Source organism: Anguilla rostrata, chromosome 8 (genome assembly GCF_018555375.3).
Source record: "Anguilla rostrata isolate EN2019 chromosome 8, ASM1855537v3, whole genome shotgun sequence".
In the NCBI taxonomy this organism is placed as follows: Eukaryota; Metazoa; Chordata; class Actinopteri; order Anguilliformes; family Anguillidae; genus Anguilla; species Anguilla rostrata.
The window spans coordinates 12,591,417-12,606,937 of record NC_057940.1 but is presented as its reverse complement, the minus strand read 5'-3'; the positions used below and the strand labels follow the sequence as shown (position 1 = coordinate 12,606,937).

Sequence of the window (15,521 nt, the reverse complement as noted above, 5' to 3'; positions counted from 1 at the left end):
GAAGGATCCCAGCATCGTTTGGACAGCCCTCCGCACCTGTGGGGCTGTTTGCTTAAGTGGTTTTTCTGTTTTATCTCAGAGTGAGCACTTCCTCAAAAAGTAAGTAAATATGAGATTCGAAATAGTAAGCTAGAAATACGCTTTGGGATTGAGCATACAAGTATCATTCTAACTTTATAAATTGCTTTTCGGGTTTTCTATCACATTAACCAGAAACTCATTGAGAGATACAGTATCCCTGGTCTGGGCACAGGCAGCAAGGAGGCCAATGTGATTGTAGTAAACTATGCAGCAAAAGGTAACAGTGAAAATGACAATGGGTAAGAGTAAATGACCTGAGAGAGGTTTAACATTTAATTTCCATTCATCATGTAGTGTGTAAAAAGGTACATTGTGTGTGTGCGCAGCTCTGCACGTAGAAGGCATCTGTTCAAGATTCAGTGTGCAGTTCAATATTCAATATTTGTTGTGGATATAAATATACAAATAAGTGTCCATTTGTTTCTTCACAAACAGTTGGGTGAGATTTCTGCAGTCAACAAAATTGCCAGTGCCACACTGTGTACATGAAAAAAGTTTAACCTCGACACTTATCCGTCTGTCAGGTTTGAGGATGAGCATCGGCTGAGTCCTCATAAGGTGATGGGAAATGCAAATGAACTATCTGATCGTCTGAATTCTCTCCCGAATTTAAACAGCGCTGGCAGACACAAGGTCTTGCGTGTGGGCCGTTAATAAGTCTGGAGAGCGTTAAGCCTGACCACGCTATGGCTGTGCTCCGTGCGTTTCATTCAGTTTAAACGAGCGTGAGCCCCACTGCCGCGGTGCACATGTGTACTCCCAGGTTCTCGGTGTGGCGCCTGTTCTCAACACCAGCCTTCTTACACGACTGTCCATTAATCCCTTATACGAGTATTAAATGACCTTACAAGTGTCTTTGCTAATGACTTCCTAATCACAGATAAAGGTAAGTCCATTGATGTTCTATTCAGCAGGTATGGTGAGGTTAATTGATGCAGTTAATACAGTGCTATGTCTGCGAATATACTAACCCCCCCCCCCCCCAAAAAAAGAAAAAAAAAAGAAAATGTAAGTCATTGTAAATTTGTGCCCTTATAAATATTCTTTTAAATTTAACTGTTTTTACATAAATGCCATTCCAGGTTTCATCACATGAGGGGCTGTCAGCTTCAAGGTCAGCTACAAGAATGTGACCATTTTGCCAATGGGAGGTTCAACTTATTCCTGCATTCAGTCTTTCTGTTTAAATATAACTCAGCTCAGATCATGGTCTTACACTTGTACATCGCTGTAGATCCTGGTCCTCTGAAGTCATCTGTGATAAATTTTGTGGAGCTGTTATCAAAGTAAAGATTTTGTAAAGGTAACCGATTTCGGCGCTCCTGTGTCACCGTATGTGGAAGACATCTTCACCTGAAGTGGAATTAATAGCTCCTCTCCTTGTTGCCGTGGATCTTGACGCTGTCTATCAGGTTGTGGCAGTTTATCGATTCGCTTAAATTTTCCCCGCCTGAGCGTCGTGATTGCAGGAGCTACATTAAAGCAATTGATTGATCGCAGGCGGGCTCGAGATAAATTGGCTGATTACACGGTGGGCATCAGACCAGTCATTTCACCGTGGTGCGGAAATGTTCCGTTTGAAAAGCCTGTGGTGTCTGTGGCAGCCCCAGCAGGAAGCAAATTATTTAGGTGTTTCTGACACACGCTGCTTTTGCACCGTGTCCCACCCCCCCACCCCCCCACCCCCATGTTCTGAGCAGGTGTTTGAGGCCATCAATCACCGTACCTCCATACAAGTAATCCAGCCTCCGTCACGCCCACTAAATAGCACCAGCGCCTCTCCCGAATGGACATACTGCGCTAGCCGGACGCATTGATCACTGCCGTTGCATTCCGTGCTTGCAGAACAGGCCCATTCACGTCCTGCAGTTTCAAACAAAAGGAGTCTCCAGTGGGAATGTTACAGAAGTTTTTTCTAATTGGAAAACCAATTACTGAAGTCACTAGCTCTGCAAGCTGAACAATAAAGACTTAAATTTATCCTACGCCCACCAACACACACACAAACACACTCACAGAATTATCAATGCATGGGAGTGCTTAACAAGATTCATTGGCAAACAGAGGCATTTGCCATTTTGAAGGGATTATTTGACACAGCTCTCAGCAGCCTGTACACTTCAGGCATAGTAAAGAACATAGATTTAAAGAGTTGTCTTTTCTCAGTAAACTTCCTGATGAAACTAGCCTAACCAAGCCTATAAACAGTGTGTATGCCACTGCTGTTCTGTACATAAACAGCCAATGGAAATCAGTAGCCAGGTTTGTGCTGAATATCAGATTTATTTTAGCCCAGGTTTTTGTTACTGTTGCTTTGATCTAAAGTATATGTGTAAGTCATTAGCTGATGCAACTGCCTTTCAGCAAACGAAAACTGTTGTGAAGCTGAGTCTTGAAAATATCTGTTGTGGAAGTCTTTGTTGTCTGCTCAAATTAAACAATCTTTCAGAATGTAAAATATCGGGAATATGCATATTTTCTGTATTATATGACTAAATAACCTACAGTTATTGTTTCTAATGGTGAATTTATGTTTATGATATCCATTTACAGGAATACCAGTTTATTGGTAATAGGCGTATCTGGGTAATCGGTACAAACCAATAATTGCTCTCAGGGCTCTTTAAAGTATGTTCTCTGAAGTGTAGTATGCAGTGCAGAGTGAGCCAAAATAATGAGCTGGAAGGTGTTTGTTTGGTCTGAGGGCATGTCCTGTTCATATGCTGAGAAAGGGGATGCAGGCAGTTTAAGTGAGTTTCTGAGATAGTTTTATTAATAATTCACAGTTTCAGTGGTATGCTTAAATGATAAGAACTGAGTCATTTTTTGAATTCTGGCAACCTTCTCATTTTTACCACGACCCATTTAAACATACAGCCAAATTCTCCGTAACTGTTATCTTTCATTTCTTCTTTTCATGTTCTCTCTGTCACTGAACTTAATACATCATCTTTTCCACTCATTTTAAGGCTCAATAAAGCAGCCGTTGAGATGTGTGCAAATGGTAGGGAGATGAAGTACAAAGCACAATATTCTTAAATGTGTTCAGCGGTCTCCAGACTCCATCTCCCATCAGCCCCTTACTGAAGGCCCCTGTGGCGCTCTGCCTTTCTGAAGAGTACCATTAATGAGTCACTTGACTCAATGCATAGTTTGAGGAAACTTTTCCCCCCATTATTCCAGTTACCGTATGACAATTTTTTGGGGGGTTTCTGTTCAAAGCATGATTGTTTTTCACTGCATTTGTCCATATTTACAGTGAAAATAATGCCTGTTTCTGGAATTGTGTATGATTGATGGTGATTGAGAGTGGGAAATGGCAGCTACACCCTGTGTTGGATACCTTATACTGCTTAGCATACGTCCCAGAGGAGGAGAGCTCTTAGGCTGGCTGTCTGGCAAACTCTCGTCTTCAGACGTGGGAAAGTGAAAGTGTTTCCAAATAATCACTGCTCACTTCTCCAAACACTGCTTCCTCTTTACCTCAGTTAATACAGTATGTGGTATTCTGGCACAAAATGGCTGCCATGCATCAGCAGTGTACGTTGCTGTTTTGATATTGAACTTTTCTTGTATTTTATGACTACTATCTTGGCCAGGTCTTAATTCACAATGAACCTTCTTCATTGTGAATCACTCCTAAAAAGTTACAAAGAAATGCAACCTCAGGTTATATAGAAAACAAGATGGGAGCAAAGGAAAAAAACCTCTATCATCCATGGGGTGGGGCTTGCCATTGATTGGAAGAGACTGAACTGCACCATGGTTGGGCGTGGAGGGGAGGGCCTCCAGAAGTGGGAAAATAAACCTGTGGAGAAGCATTCAGTATGTCGGCATAACAATATTTTAATTATTTCCATGTGCAGCTTATATCCATTATTTTGTTCGGTAAAGCGGAGAACAATTTATGTTTCTCGTTACGAGCGAGCCACGTTCACGCATCATGTCCTGCATTGAAAAAAGAAAAATTGGTTATATTACATATGCAATGGGTGTTTTCACTCACTATTAAATTATTCTAAATGATTCTGATTCTAAACCTAAATTAAAATTTTAAAGAATGATAACTGCTCCATTTCCTCTTGCTTGGGCTGTCGCTGGGTTCTAGGTACAGTACAGTACAATATTTGAATGCTTCATTAAAATGTATGCGGCACGTATACATGCACATGCATAAATGTAGACAGACATATACACGCGCACGCACACACACACACACACACACACACACACACTTTTCTTGCTTTTGCAGTCAGTGGCCTTGCAAAATCTTCCACTTCATTGGAAGATTTAGTACTGTGCGGCTGTGGTAAAGATGCATGAAAACTAAAATAGAAACATCTCAAATTCAAAGACAGGTAGGAGCATGCTCTGTCTCAAGATTTTGTATTCTGTCACATCACATTAAACATCAAAGAGAACATGGAAAGTGTAGGGTTTAAGATGTATTCACTCTAAACATGAAAGAAGCAATATTATACGCTGATATACAGGATCATTTAAGATGCCCAATTAACCCCCACTGTATTTTACTATGGTATACTGATCATGAATACCAAATGGAGGAGCAATTTCATGACTTATCTATAGCTGGTAAATTAATTAAATTAGTTGATGTGGGTCCTTGGGGCTTCAGTGAGCCCCTAGAATATCTGCCTGAAAAAATAAAATCTGCCATTTTAATTTACAGAATCTTTAATGTATAATTTAGAATCTGTGCCAATCGGCACATGCACTGTGTTGTGTGTTTCTTTTATTTTTTATTTTTTATTCTTCTTCTCCTTTTCTCCTTCTTCTTCTCCTCCATCTTCATCTCCTCCTCCAACCACAGATAAACTATAGTTTATTTGAGAAGTAACATTTTGGAGTCATGAGGGAAACTCTTACATAAAAGCATAAAGTTTTGCTAATCTGTCTGTTAAAAGTAACCCCCACAGCTGAATAAAATTAACATTAGCATTCCAGCACACGTTCTCTTCGTAAATAGTAAATTATTAATTGATTATCAATAAAATCTTGTTTACTCTTCAGCACCCTTGAAGAGTTATGAAGGAAAGCAAGGCCTGTTGTAGTAAATCTTTGCCCTCAACCGAAGACTGAGCATGCAGATGAGCTTAAATGAGCGACGCACACTGTAGACATGGCGTTGTGCTCAGTGTGAGTTTTCTGCCTCTCTTCTCTCTCCCTCTCCCTCATATCACATTATCTTTTTCCCTCCTCTCCTAATTATCTCCTTATTATCTCCAATTCTCTCCCTGCCTTTCTCTCTCCCTCCCCTCCTCTTTCTGTATGCTCCTCTCAAATTCATATTCATACCCTGTCGTGGTAAAAATGGGTTCCTACTGTCATGCACGCATGCACGCGCGCGCACACACACACACACACACACACAAACATACACACACCTGCCTGCCTCAGGCTAGCATGTACTTTATTCCTATGTCTCCCATGTGATGGCAAGTATGCACGCACGCACACATGCACGCACACACGCACGCACACACACACACTAGGCTTGCTCCTCTCCCAGAAGGACGGGAACTGAAAAGCAATCTTAGGATGTTGTGTACAGGACTGAAGGTCTGCGTGTCTTTTTCACACAGCACACATGTCCCATGTTGCTTTGCATTTGGAGGCGGACCGCGATGCCTCCCGGTCACCTGCGGTTCACACCGAATTCACCGCACTTCTCTGGCACTTCACAGTTCTTCCGCACTCCTTTTGCACTGTGAAGCTGCAGCCACTTACCCTCCACTCTTAAGATGTTCCTCCTCCCCCTGTTCTTTCTTTCTCTCTCTCTCAGACGCATCTCAAGCGTGCACCTCTGATGTTGGCCATCTTATGTATGGGTGGGTGCTAGATGCTGTTTATTAGCTTCTGTTTCTTGTTTTCAGCGAAAATAAATAAATAAAATCAAAAGTGGCTTTTGTGATGAAAGGGAATATGTTATTTCTCACCCTCTTGTGGTACTCTAATGGACCCCTTTGCAGTGGGCAGAGTGTGTAAGCATTCGTTTGATCTGCACTAGTCTGTTCGGTTTTTTTGGGGGGGTTTTTTTTTGTTGCATGCGGAGGGTGAGAAGGCTTTCCACGGCGAAGGCGCGTGGAGGCAGCCACTCAAACGGAGCGGCGGCCAGTAAAGTGCGGAGTCTGCGCACGTCTGCGTTCCCGCTCTTCAGCGCGCCGTCGCGTTTCGGGAACTGTCCTCTTCAACAGAAGATTCAAATCAAATCAAATCAAATCAAATATATTTGCAAAAGCGCACTCCGTCAAACATTGGTAGTGCACACTTCATGAGAGACCCTCAAAATCCCGAGCAGGCCTTGCTGCCGTTGCCCCGAGTTACTCAACTTGAGCTGCTACAGTAAATATCCAGCTGAAAATGCTGAAAATGAAAATACTCAGAAATGGAAAAATAGAAATATATAAGCTAATTATTTAAAATATTTGAGATGGTAACTGATTTGCACATTATAGAAGTACTCTATGCTGTGTGTACTATGATCACTGAGATTAGCAGTCATTTCCCTTATAACCCTGTGCCCTTACAGTATCTGTGCATTTAGACATACACAAATACACACAGAAAGAAAAAAAACACAGAGACATACAGTTATGATAACAGTTACTTGTTCATAAGTTCCATCTAAAGTCAGTCACATGTCACATGGTGCGGTCAGCTAAACAGCATTTGACATGTCTGTCTGGCACTGTGTTCAGCACCATTTCTGTAGCTGCCGATGTTTTTCAGGTTCTTGCTCTGTTTTATCCTTTCTGCCAAATATGTAATGGTCAGCGCTTCAGAACAGTTTTGAGGGTGTGGTTTGTTGAACAGATATGACAGCCACAGCCTTGTATAACCTTTTAGGAACGGGAACTACTGCTGAACTACCATTGCTTTTTACAGGGAATCTATTTTACTGGCATTTAGCAGACACATGACAAAGATAAGGGATTAAAGTGCAGAAACTCCATAGAAGGGGAAAGTATTGTCATAAGATAAAAAGTACAAGTGCGGACTTGACTGGCAACTTGTCAACTATCCTACTGAGCAGTAATTAAAGCCATGCAAACAATAGAGCTACCACAGTGACCATCAAACAGCATTTAATTTTAAAAAAGAAAAAAAAATCTTACCTTCCAAGTTTCAAAAGAGGCACAATCCATTGTCCAGTGCTTTTGATTGCTGCTATTCTGTCTATACTGATGAAAAAAGAGCAATTTTACTGTGACTGATGGCACCTGATAAGAATGAAGAAATATTACGATGCTGTGTTCTTTATTTATTTTTCTAGAAACTTTGACGGAACAATGGTTATTCTAGCCTGTCTGAGCACAATCATTAATCAATGGAGATACGTTAAGGTTGTGTGTGTGTGTGTGAGAGAGTGTGTTTGAATGTGTGTGTTTGTGTGTGTGTGTGTGTGTGTGTGCGTGCGTGCGTGCATACGTGTGTGTGTGAGAGAGAGTATAATCGTGGATGTGTGTGGGTGACACAAACATACGTTTTGTATCATAATTTTAGATTGCAGCTCTTACCAATGGGCATGTATTCACTGGGGCATTCAAAATGAATTGAAAATGAACAGATCAGGCCAGGCCTATGTTGCATGGTGGTTATACGTTATGTTGTAATGGAACAAAATGAAAAGTGGCACAGCTTGTCCTCAATGTTGAAAGCAGTGTTATATAATCTGCACATTTCTCATAATCTCTTTATTCACGATTTTAAGCACAATCACTAAATGAAATGCCATGTGAATATTCTCTCACATTAACTCATTAGCACAGTCACACTTTAATTCTGTTTCCTGAATCGATTTATCTTAAACCTGATCACATAATAATAAGAAGAATAAGAATACCCCTTTTCATGTTTGTCACATTTCAGCATAGGATCTCAATGTGCATTGCATGAACTGCCACAAATGTGTAGGACCCTACTGCGTGATGCATTGCTCTCATTTTGCATCAGAACTCTTATAACTCTTTGACTGAGGGGGAGAGGGAGGGACGGCTATGTCGATTGTCCTGCAGCCTAATTAGATGATCCGAATGAGAGAGCCAGGTTGGCAGTTTGCACAGTGCGCTGGGGAACCCCTAACTCTTTGCAATTAGTGCCAGAGGTTCATTAAAGAGCACAGTAAGGGCCTTGATTTAACATCTCATCTGAAAAACAGCGAAGTGTTCTTATGATTCTTTTTTTTTTTTTTTACAGAACTCTTCTTTGTCATTCTGTAGGTCTTTCTGGCTTTTCCAGCTTTTTAAAACAATGAAGTTCAGACTTTCATTTCTGAAACTCACCCTTGGGGTATTTTAAGGGGAATGGTTACCGGAAATAACTTTTCCTGCACGCAGTGTGACATTCATCTAATAAAATGTACACCCACTGTCTTATGAAAAGAGAAATGTCAATCTCTGTCTGCAGGCAACGTTTTAGACTACTCCTGAAAGCCTACTAAGTAGAAAAAAATATGATTTGTTTATGGCAGTTTTAAAAATATATATATTTTAAAACCACTGTTTGTACCAGGGTTATTATAGTTTTGAATTTTTAATTAGTTTTTATTTTTATTTATTTTTCCATTTTGATTTCAATTTAGTTTTATAAGTTGGTTTGTCAGTTTTTGTTCAGTTTTCATTTTTTGGAAATGCTTAGTTTTAGTTTAGTTTCAGATTGTTTTAGTTTTTTTTGTGTTTGTTTGTTTTTGGGTCAGAAGCCCATTTGTCAGTTGCAAAGTTTTGGAGGTTTAGAACTGGTATTGTGTACATGTTTAAATCAGGTGTTCTGTCAAATAAATATTTTTTTGTTTTTAATTTTTAGTTTCCCATGTTTACACTTTGCTGTTTACATGCCAGTTCCCGTTCCTAGTCACAGTCTCACTTCTGTTGAGTGAAGCAACGGGAAAACCTATTCCGCTTAACCGTAACTCAGAAACACTTTTCACATGGCAGAGATTCAGTTCTCTGTCCTCTGCCTCCTTTTGACCTCCAATAACAGAGGACTCCGACTGTTCCCCTTTACTCCCACACTTACAGTTCACATTGTTCAACTGTCACTGAGAGGAACAAACAGCATTGTTTACCCTAAATAGCATGAACCAATAAACTCCTTAACTCCTTGCATTTGTTGAGGGCAATCCCCAGTGTGGTAGGCAGGGGTGATTCCTGGCCCCAGCTGAACACTTTGTGTTAATAGTACAGGAACTGGATGGAATCTAACACCTTAATTATACATGGTTTATACCTCTGTAACGATGAACATTTTGAGGAATTGTTAGGTAAAACAGTTTTCACAGTTGTCTCTTAGGTTGTGTTATAAGGAAGAAGGACTTGCTTAATTTGGCTGGTGAGCCCCATGACCATGGGATCGCTAAGCTACTTACACGTACAATACGGTGAGCAGACAGAGCCAATAGCCTTATTGCCAAAATTAATTACAGTGAAATGCCTACATCAAAGAGAGTGGTGTATGCAGAGGTAAATGTATCCAGGGAAGCCTGGTGGATCAGCGTGTATTGACCTTGTACTTAACTGGTCTCTCTCATTCTCTCTCTCTCTCTCTCTTAATCTGTCTTTCAATATTTTGTGTATAGAACTGATAAAATAGTTATTATTATTATTATTATTATTATTATTATTATGCATCAACAGCTGTGGCATTTGCAGGTAATGTACCTTTTCTAATAACTGCAATTGCGCCCCATTCTGGAGTATAGCAGGGATTGAAATGCCTGGCCAGGACTTTTTAAAGACTATGATAATGTTCCAAATGACAGTCAAACAGCAGGGGATGTACCAGGCTGGGCTTGCTATTGCTGTGCTTGCGCTCAGTAGTTAACTGTACATTTATCTGGAACCAACTATGTGCAGAAGTAAAAAATAACCAATATCCCATTTTCATCCTGTGAATTTATAGCTTGAAGTATATTCTGTATTAATTTTTGCTGCAAACTCTGTAACATTCTCTGTGTCAGTGTAGGAAACAGTGTAGGACCAACTTTTCACGACTGAAAAGTGAATCATTATGGTTTTTGAAGTACAATACATGTTCTTTGCAAAGCAGTATCAGATAATTCTGCATCATGCAGAATTCCAAATTTATTAAATGTATTTTGATTTGTTCATGTGCTTTTTTATGTTGTAGGGACCTTATATTGGAAAATCTTTCTGGAAATCAAAACCAGTGAATAGCTGTCTCACTATTGCTCAGCCTGGCCTTTCTGTCTTTAAAAAGGGAGTGAGATGAAAATAAAAGAACAAAATAATAAAATGTATTTTGTCCTCTGAGAGGTAGACAGAGTCATTCAATCAATCAAAATGATCACTTTTGAACAGCTGTGGCCTCACAACAGAATTGTAGGAGAATATACCCTTTCCCTGGGACTGTGGAAGCAATTTCCAGTCCAGCAGATCAGGGGCCACAGGTGGAAATGACTAAAAATGTAAATTTCACACAAGCAAATTACCTTTTTTTATTTTCAATTTGGACCGGTCACCCATATTTGTGAGTTATCCGATTCGGTCTGTAAATTCAGGAGCGTGCGTACAAGCGCACGCATAATGAGTCATCTACAGCTTAACACTCTTTTTTGGAACAGTGTAGCGTAACCGTGAGGAAACTGGGTTTGGAACTCCATGGGACTTGGGCTCGAGTCCCAGGTGGGACAAGGTGCTTAACCTCAATGGCTTCAGTACACATCCAGTTCTATAAATGAATATTTCCCCTCTTTGAAAACTGCCGTTTTCCTCAGTGTAGTGAGGTGTGCAGCTTTTGCTGTGGAGAGGGGAAGTGTGTCCACCGATCATTTAACTGGAGGGGAACGGCCCGGCTGATCCGAGCAGAAAGGCAAACTCTCTTGTTTCACTGTTATCCGTCTCATCCCCTGGAGCTCCACAACCCGGCAGACTGTCAACCAGTGGCACCTCATGGAACGTGAAAGGACGCTAAACGCGATTAATCAAGATGGTGATTAGTGGAGTCCAAGTGATTAGTTCAGAACGAAGGCACAAAGACACTGTGGACCTCCAGGACCGGGGTTGAGTGTGCCTGCGGCCACTGGGTTTAGCTATTCACAAATGACTTAGAATCCATGTCTGAATTACTGTCCTGCAATTGTATTATTTGACATTATTATGCACAACAGGATTACTGCGTGCTACAGGCACGTCCATAGTTCAGAACCAATAACATTTTTTTCTGGTGAAGAACCTTAGGCAAAGGAGAAAGAATGCATTTTGGGTTATGTGATTTTGGTATTTGAATTGATTCCTCCTACTCTGAAATGCCTGCCTCAGTGTCTAAACCTGAAGAGAAACTTCTGTTAGCAGAATTCCTCATTCAAGGTTAAGGACAGTGCACTTTGAGGATGGATTGAATAGGTCTGAGAATTTAGTCTCTCCATTGCTTATGGGTAAACAATCAGGGGCTGGTGGTTACCGTGGCAGCCAAAGTGCCCTGTTCCTTTGCAACTTGCCGAGTGCGGTGGCTTTCAAGTTGACGGTCGGTTCCATTTTCAATTAGTGTTGTTATTTGTTGCCTGTAACTAAAGCCCAGGCACCCCGGTTTTGTTCAAATCGGATTGCTCTCTGGCAGCTCCCCATTCCAAGGCAGTCTAATTGGATCCCTTAATTCACAATCGAAAGGATGAATAACGGGGTGTTTGGTGAGATCTCTGTCGGGGTGGAGATTGTTGCTCTTGGCAGAAATGGCATCTGCGATTCTCTCTCCTTTCAGTTCATCTCAATTTCGTCCAAATGCTGTTTTATTGGCAGAACAAACCGAAGCCATATTGCCAATTAATTTGTATACAATATCAAATATTGAATATGGAACTCTCTCTTTCTCTCTCTCTCTCTCTCTCTATTTCCCTCTCCCTCTTTCTCTCTCTATCTCTCTCTATCTCTCTCTCTCTTTCTCTCTCTCCCTCTCCCTCCCTCCGTGTCTGCCTGTTTGTCTCTTCTCTCCCAGTCTCTCTGTCTGCCTCCCTTCTCTTTCAGTCACCCTCTGTTTTTCTGCATCTCCTTTTATTTTTTTTTATTTCAATTTTCACTAAAATATTTTTGGCTAAAAGTTAGTGAAAACAAAATTCCTACTATTACCTGGACACCTTTATCCTTAAGACACAGTAAACATATGGCATGGTCATATATTCTGGCTTTTGGATTGTCTCTGTGTTCATGATACATTTTTCATTACATGACAGTTTAACCCCTCTGCAGGAAGCTAAAGATGATCTATATGCACTCACATATTTATATATGTGAGTGCACACACACACACACACACACACACACACAAACAAACACAAGTACGCACACACACACACGCATTTATCAGACATTTTTCTCTCTCTGTCTGTCTGACTGTCACTCTCTTATGACAGACACCTCCTTGTCAGTCTCTCTCTATGAGCTATATATATCCACTTCTATTATATGAGCACATTACTGTTTCGTGCTTCAGCCTTTCAGAGGGGTGAAGCCATACAGCGTCGCTGAAGCAGAACGGTTACCCAGCATCCCTTGGGTGAAACCCGCACAGGCGCATCGCCAGCCAAGGGGAACATAGTCACTGTTTCAATCCCAAAAAATAACACTTGCCATTCTCAGCCAGTCTCATGGCTTTTCACTGAGGTACTGGCAACCCCCCCCCCCCCTCCTACACCCGCCCTTCCCTTCCCTCAATTCCTGCAAAGCGCAGATGGCTTTTTTGAAACAGGAGAAGGGGTGGGGGGGGTGCAGACAGAGGAGCGATTGGAAAGGGAGGCAGCGGATTTGGCAGGCAGGCAGCCGGGCAGGCTGGTGGGAGGGGCCTTTTTTTTGTGATGAAATGTTGCATAGATAATGCCAAAGAGGGTCTAAGTTCTCCGTTTCCATGGAGACCTTTGTGCCTGGCTGAGCTTCTGTTCTCTGCAGTGCGATTGAGGGCAGTCTCTCCCAGGCTTGCCGTCACTCCAGCGAGTGCAGGAACACTCTCTGGTAAGAGGAGGCAGACGAAGGTAAAGGGAAGGGATGGTAAAGTCGCAGAAAGTGGACCGCTCTCAAACCGGGTCTCGTCTGGAGTATGGTTCATGTGCCGGTAAATATTACTCGTCTTCTAGCGTGCTTGAGTGCGTGGAGTAACAGGTGTTTTTATGGAAAGCAGGTGGCAGATCTGTGGTATTGTCTTGGCTTTTCCTTGGCTTTCTGTGTGACAGAGGCCCACTCTCTCTCAGGCTTGTGAGAGAGATAACAGTGCATAAGGCTAATTCCATATTACCTTTTTGTGATCAGCCAATTGACTTTGAATTTTGGGGTTTTCCATATTGTTCAGCTGAAAATGTGTGCATGTCAGTTCAAGTAGTGATATTATTTTCTAATATACAACATTTCGTACAAATATACACGCTAGGGTACAATAGGGACATATGAAATAAGCCTTATCAAGTCAAAAGTTTGAAGCTCCCTGTAACTTTAAAGGCTTTTGCAGGCTTAGTCAGTTGGACCTGAACTTCCTGATTGTGATCCTGCAGTGGGGGCCTGGATTGATTTTGCCTCAGTCCAGAGAGTTTTAAGCGTTCACAGAGACTGGCGGGGTTCTCTTATGGGGGGTAGGGATTGTGCGACTATGGACAGGATCATTTCACTCAGTCCGTGACTGGAGTTTCTGAAGAGATCGATGATCCCAGCAACTTGGGAAAGACCAAATTGGCAGAGATCCTTCCTGCTATCCTCTTGTTTGATGGTCATTGTAATTACTGAATGAATCCAAATCTGGGGGAAAATAAAAGCAGAGCAGACCAATTATCTCACTGCCAATTGTGTCTTATTTATTTATTTATTTATTTATTTATCTATTTAACTGACAGATACTCTTTATCTAGCAAACACATTATCCATTTACACAGGTACACTTTAACCTAAAGCCGTTCGGTATGGGTAAGAAGTTGAACTGACAGTCCCCCTGGTTTGGAGATCAGTTGTAACTGTGGCTTGGCAGTTCCGTGGGGTGGCCCTTTATTTATAATCACGTTGGCCGGGCACGCTGGTGGCATTCATCATTTGGTCCCTTGCCCAAAATGACATGTGATGCATCTGGGAACCAGATTTCAGGTTAACTGCCCCACAGAGTGTCTCTGACCCCGGGGGCTAAGGGAGCTAATTCCAGTCCTGTCACATTTGGGTTTTAATCGACAGGCGTCGTCGTGGGTGATGCGAACCCGTCTGTCGCTGCCTCGGCCCGCATATTAACGGTGATTACGGCCGCTGAGCGTTGGTCGCAGGATTAATTTTCAGATTTATTGCCACTGCTGTTTTTACGCTTTGACTTCATGCAGCATTTTGTGTCTGACTGAATTGACCTTTCTGATACAGGCACTGAAAGTAAAAGAAATGGCTTTTTCAGCTTTTTCTGCAATTACCATTGTAATAGAATTTTCATTTTCATGCAGAAATCAAATGGAACAAGCCACTGGTATGTTTAATATTGTCCTGTACATCAATAGCTATTACCGTAGCCTATTTGCATACTAGTTAATAGGACGTGTGCACGGTCTACCTGAGAATGTGTTGAGATCACTGGTGTTCAACTAGATTTGACAATCAAACCATAGCTTGGATTAATACTTGATTTTGATTGGTCACAAAGTATAATTTGATTGGTCAGTATGATGGAATTCCGATGATCACAGTAACGCCGTAAGAAGGAATGATGACAGTGTATCGGTACAGTTCTGGCTGTTCTGTTGTATCAGTGTTCTGGGAGCCCCTAACACAGAAATAGCTCACTATATAACAGACATCTTGGGTTTCTAGCAACATTCGTCTTCCTTGGACACCAACCGTGCAGTGGACTATTCAGTGTCTTGTTTCACAATGAATGGGAATGCTCCATTTAACTTCAATACGTTTCTAGGTGGAGCCATGTTGCTTGGTTAATCATTAATGACTTGCCTACTAGCTTGTTGTCTTTAAGTGATAGTTTGGCTTGCTTGCTAGCAAACAAGCAAGGTGCAGGTGGTTGTGAATATGTAAGGGTGTTTTTAAGGATGCAGTCATCAAGTGCACAGGCATTGTGAGGCTTCATCTTGCCCTCACACTAGTTAGTTTATCATGTAGATCAGTATTTAGTCTAACATTTTACAAAATGCTAAATTCCTACAGGATTGCCTGCTTTTGTCAGTTGCTGCCACATTCTGAGTTTCAACGATAAACACGGTTGTGCTCTTGTACCTTTCTTTTGCTTTTGAACAGTCATTTTAAGAATTTTAGATTTTAAATTCGGACTCATTGCATGTGCCTCTTGAATCAGAGACTTAGCTGTCCTTGTTGCTTTCTAAGACTTGCTGTTTGCTGACAGGAGTTTCTGGTGCTTTCTGTGGAGAGAGTAGCTCTGGATGTTCTGTCTTTGGCCACAGCCCCGCAGAGGAGTGTTCAGTATGAGAAAATAAGTAGGAACAT

The 15,521-nt window shown here is 41.5% G+C and overlaps 1 protein-coding gene across 11 annotated transcripts in view; it reads left to right on the top strand.

Moving 5' to 3' along the window:
* The window catches only part of LOC135260850 (catenin delta-2-like), a 178,266-nt gene that overhangs the window by 40,177 nt on the left and 122,568 nt on the right, over nt 1-15,521 (top strand). Inside the window, exon 1 of one of the 11 annotated variants that reach the window (XM_064346492.1) lies at nt 10,208-11,119. The exons of 7 other annotated variants lie outside the window; for them this stretch is intronic. Coding sequence is in view for 2 of the 4 variants with exons in the window: in XM_064346489.1 (XP_064202559.1) it covers nt 13,147-13,161 (15 nt within the window). In the remaining 2 variants the exon portion in view is untranslated. Of the gene's footprint in view, nt 1-10,207; nt 11,120-12,968; nt 13,162-15,521 lie in introns of those variants that run through there. 3 more of the 11 variants (XM_064346493.1, XM_064346489.1, XM_064346491.1) reach the window with 3 other exon arrangements.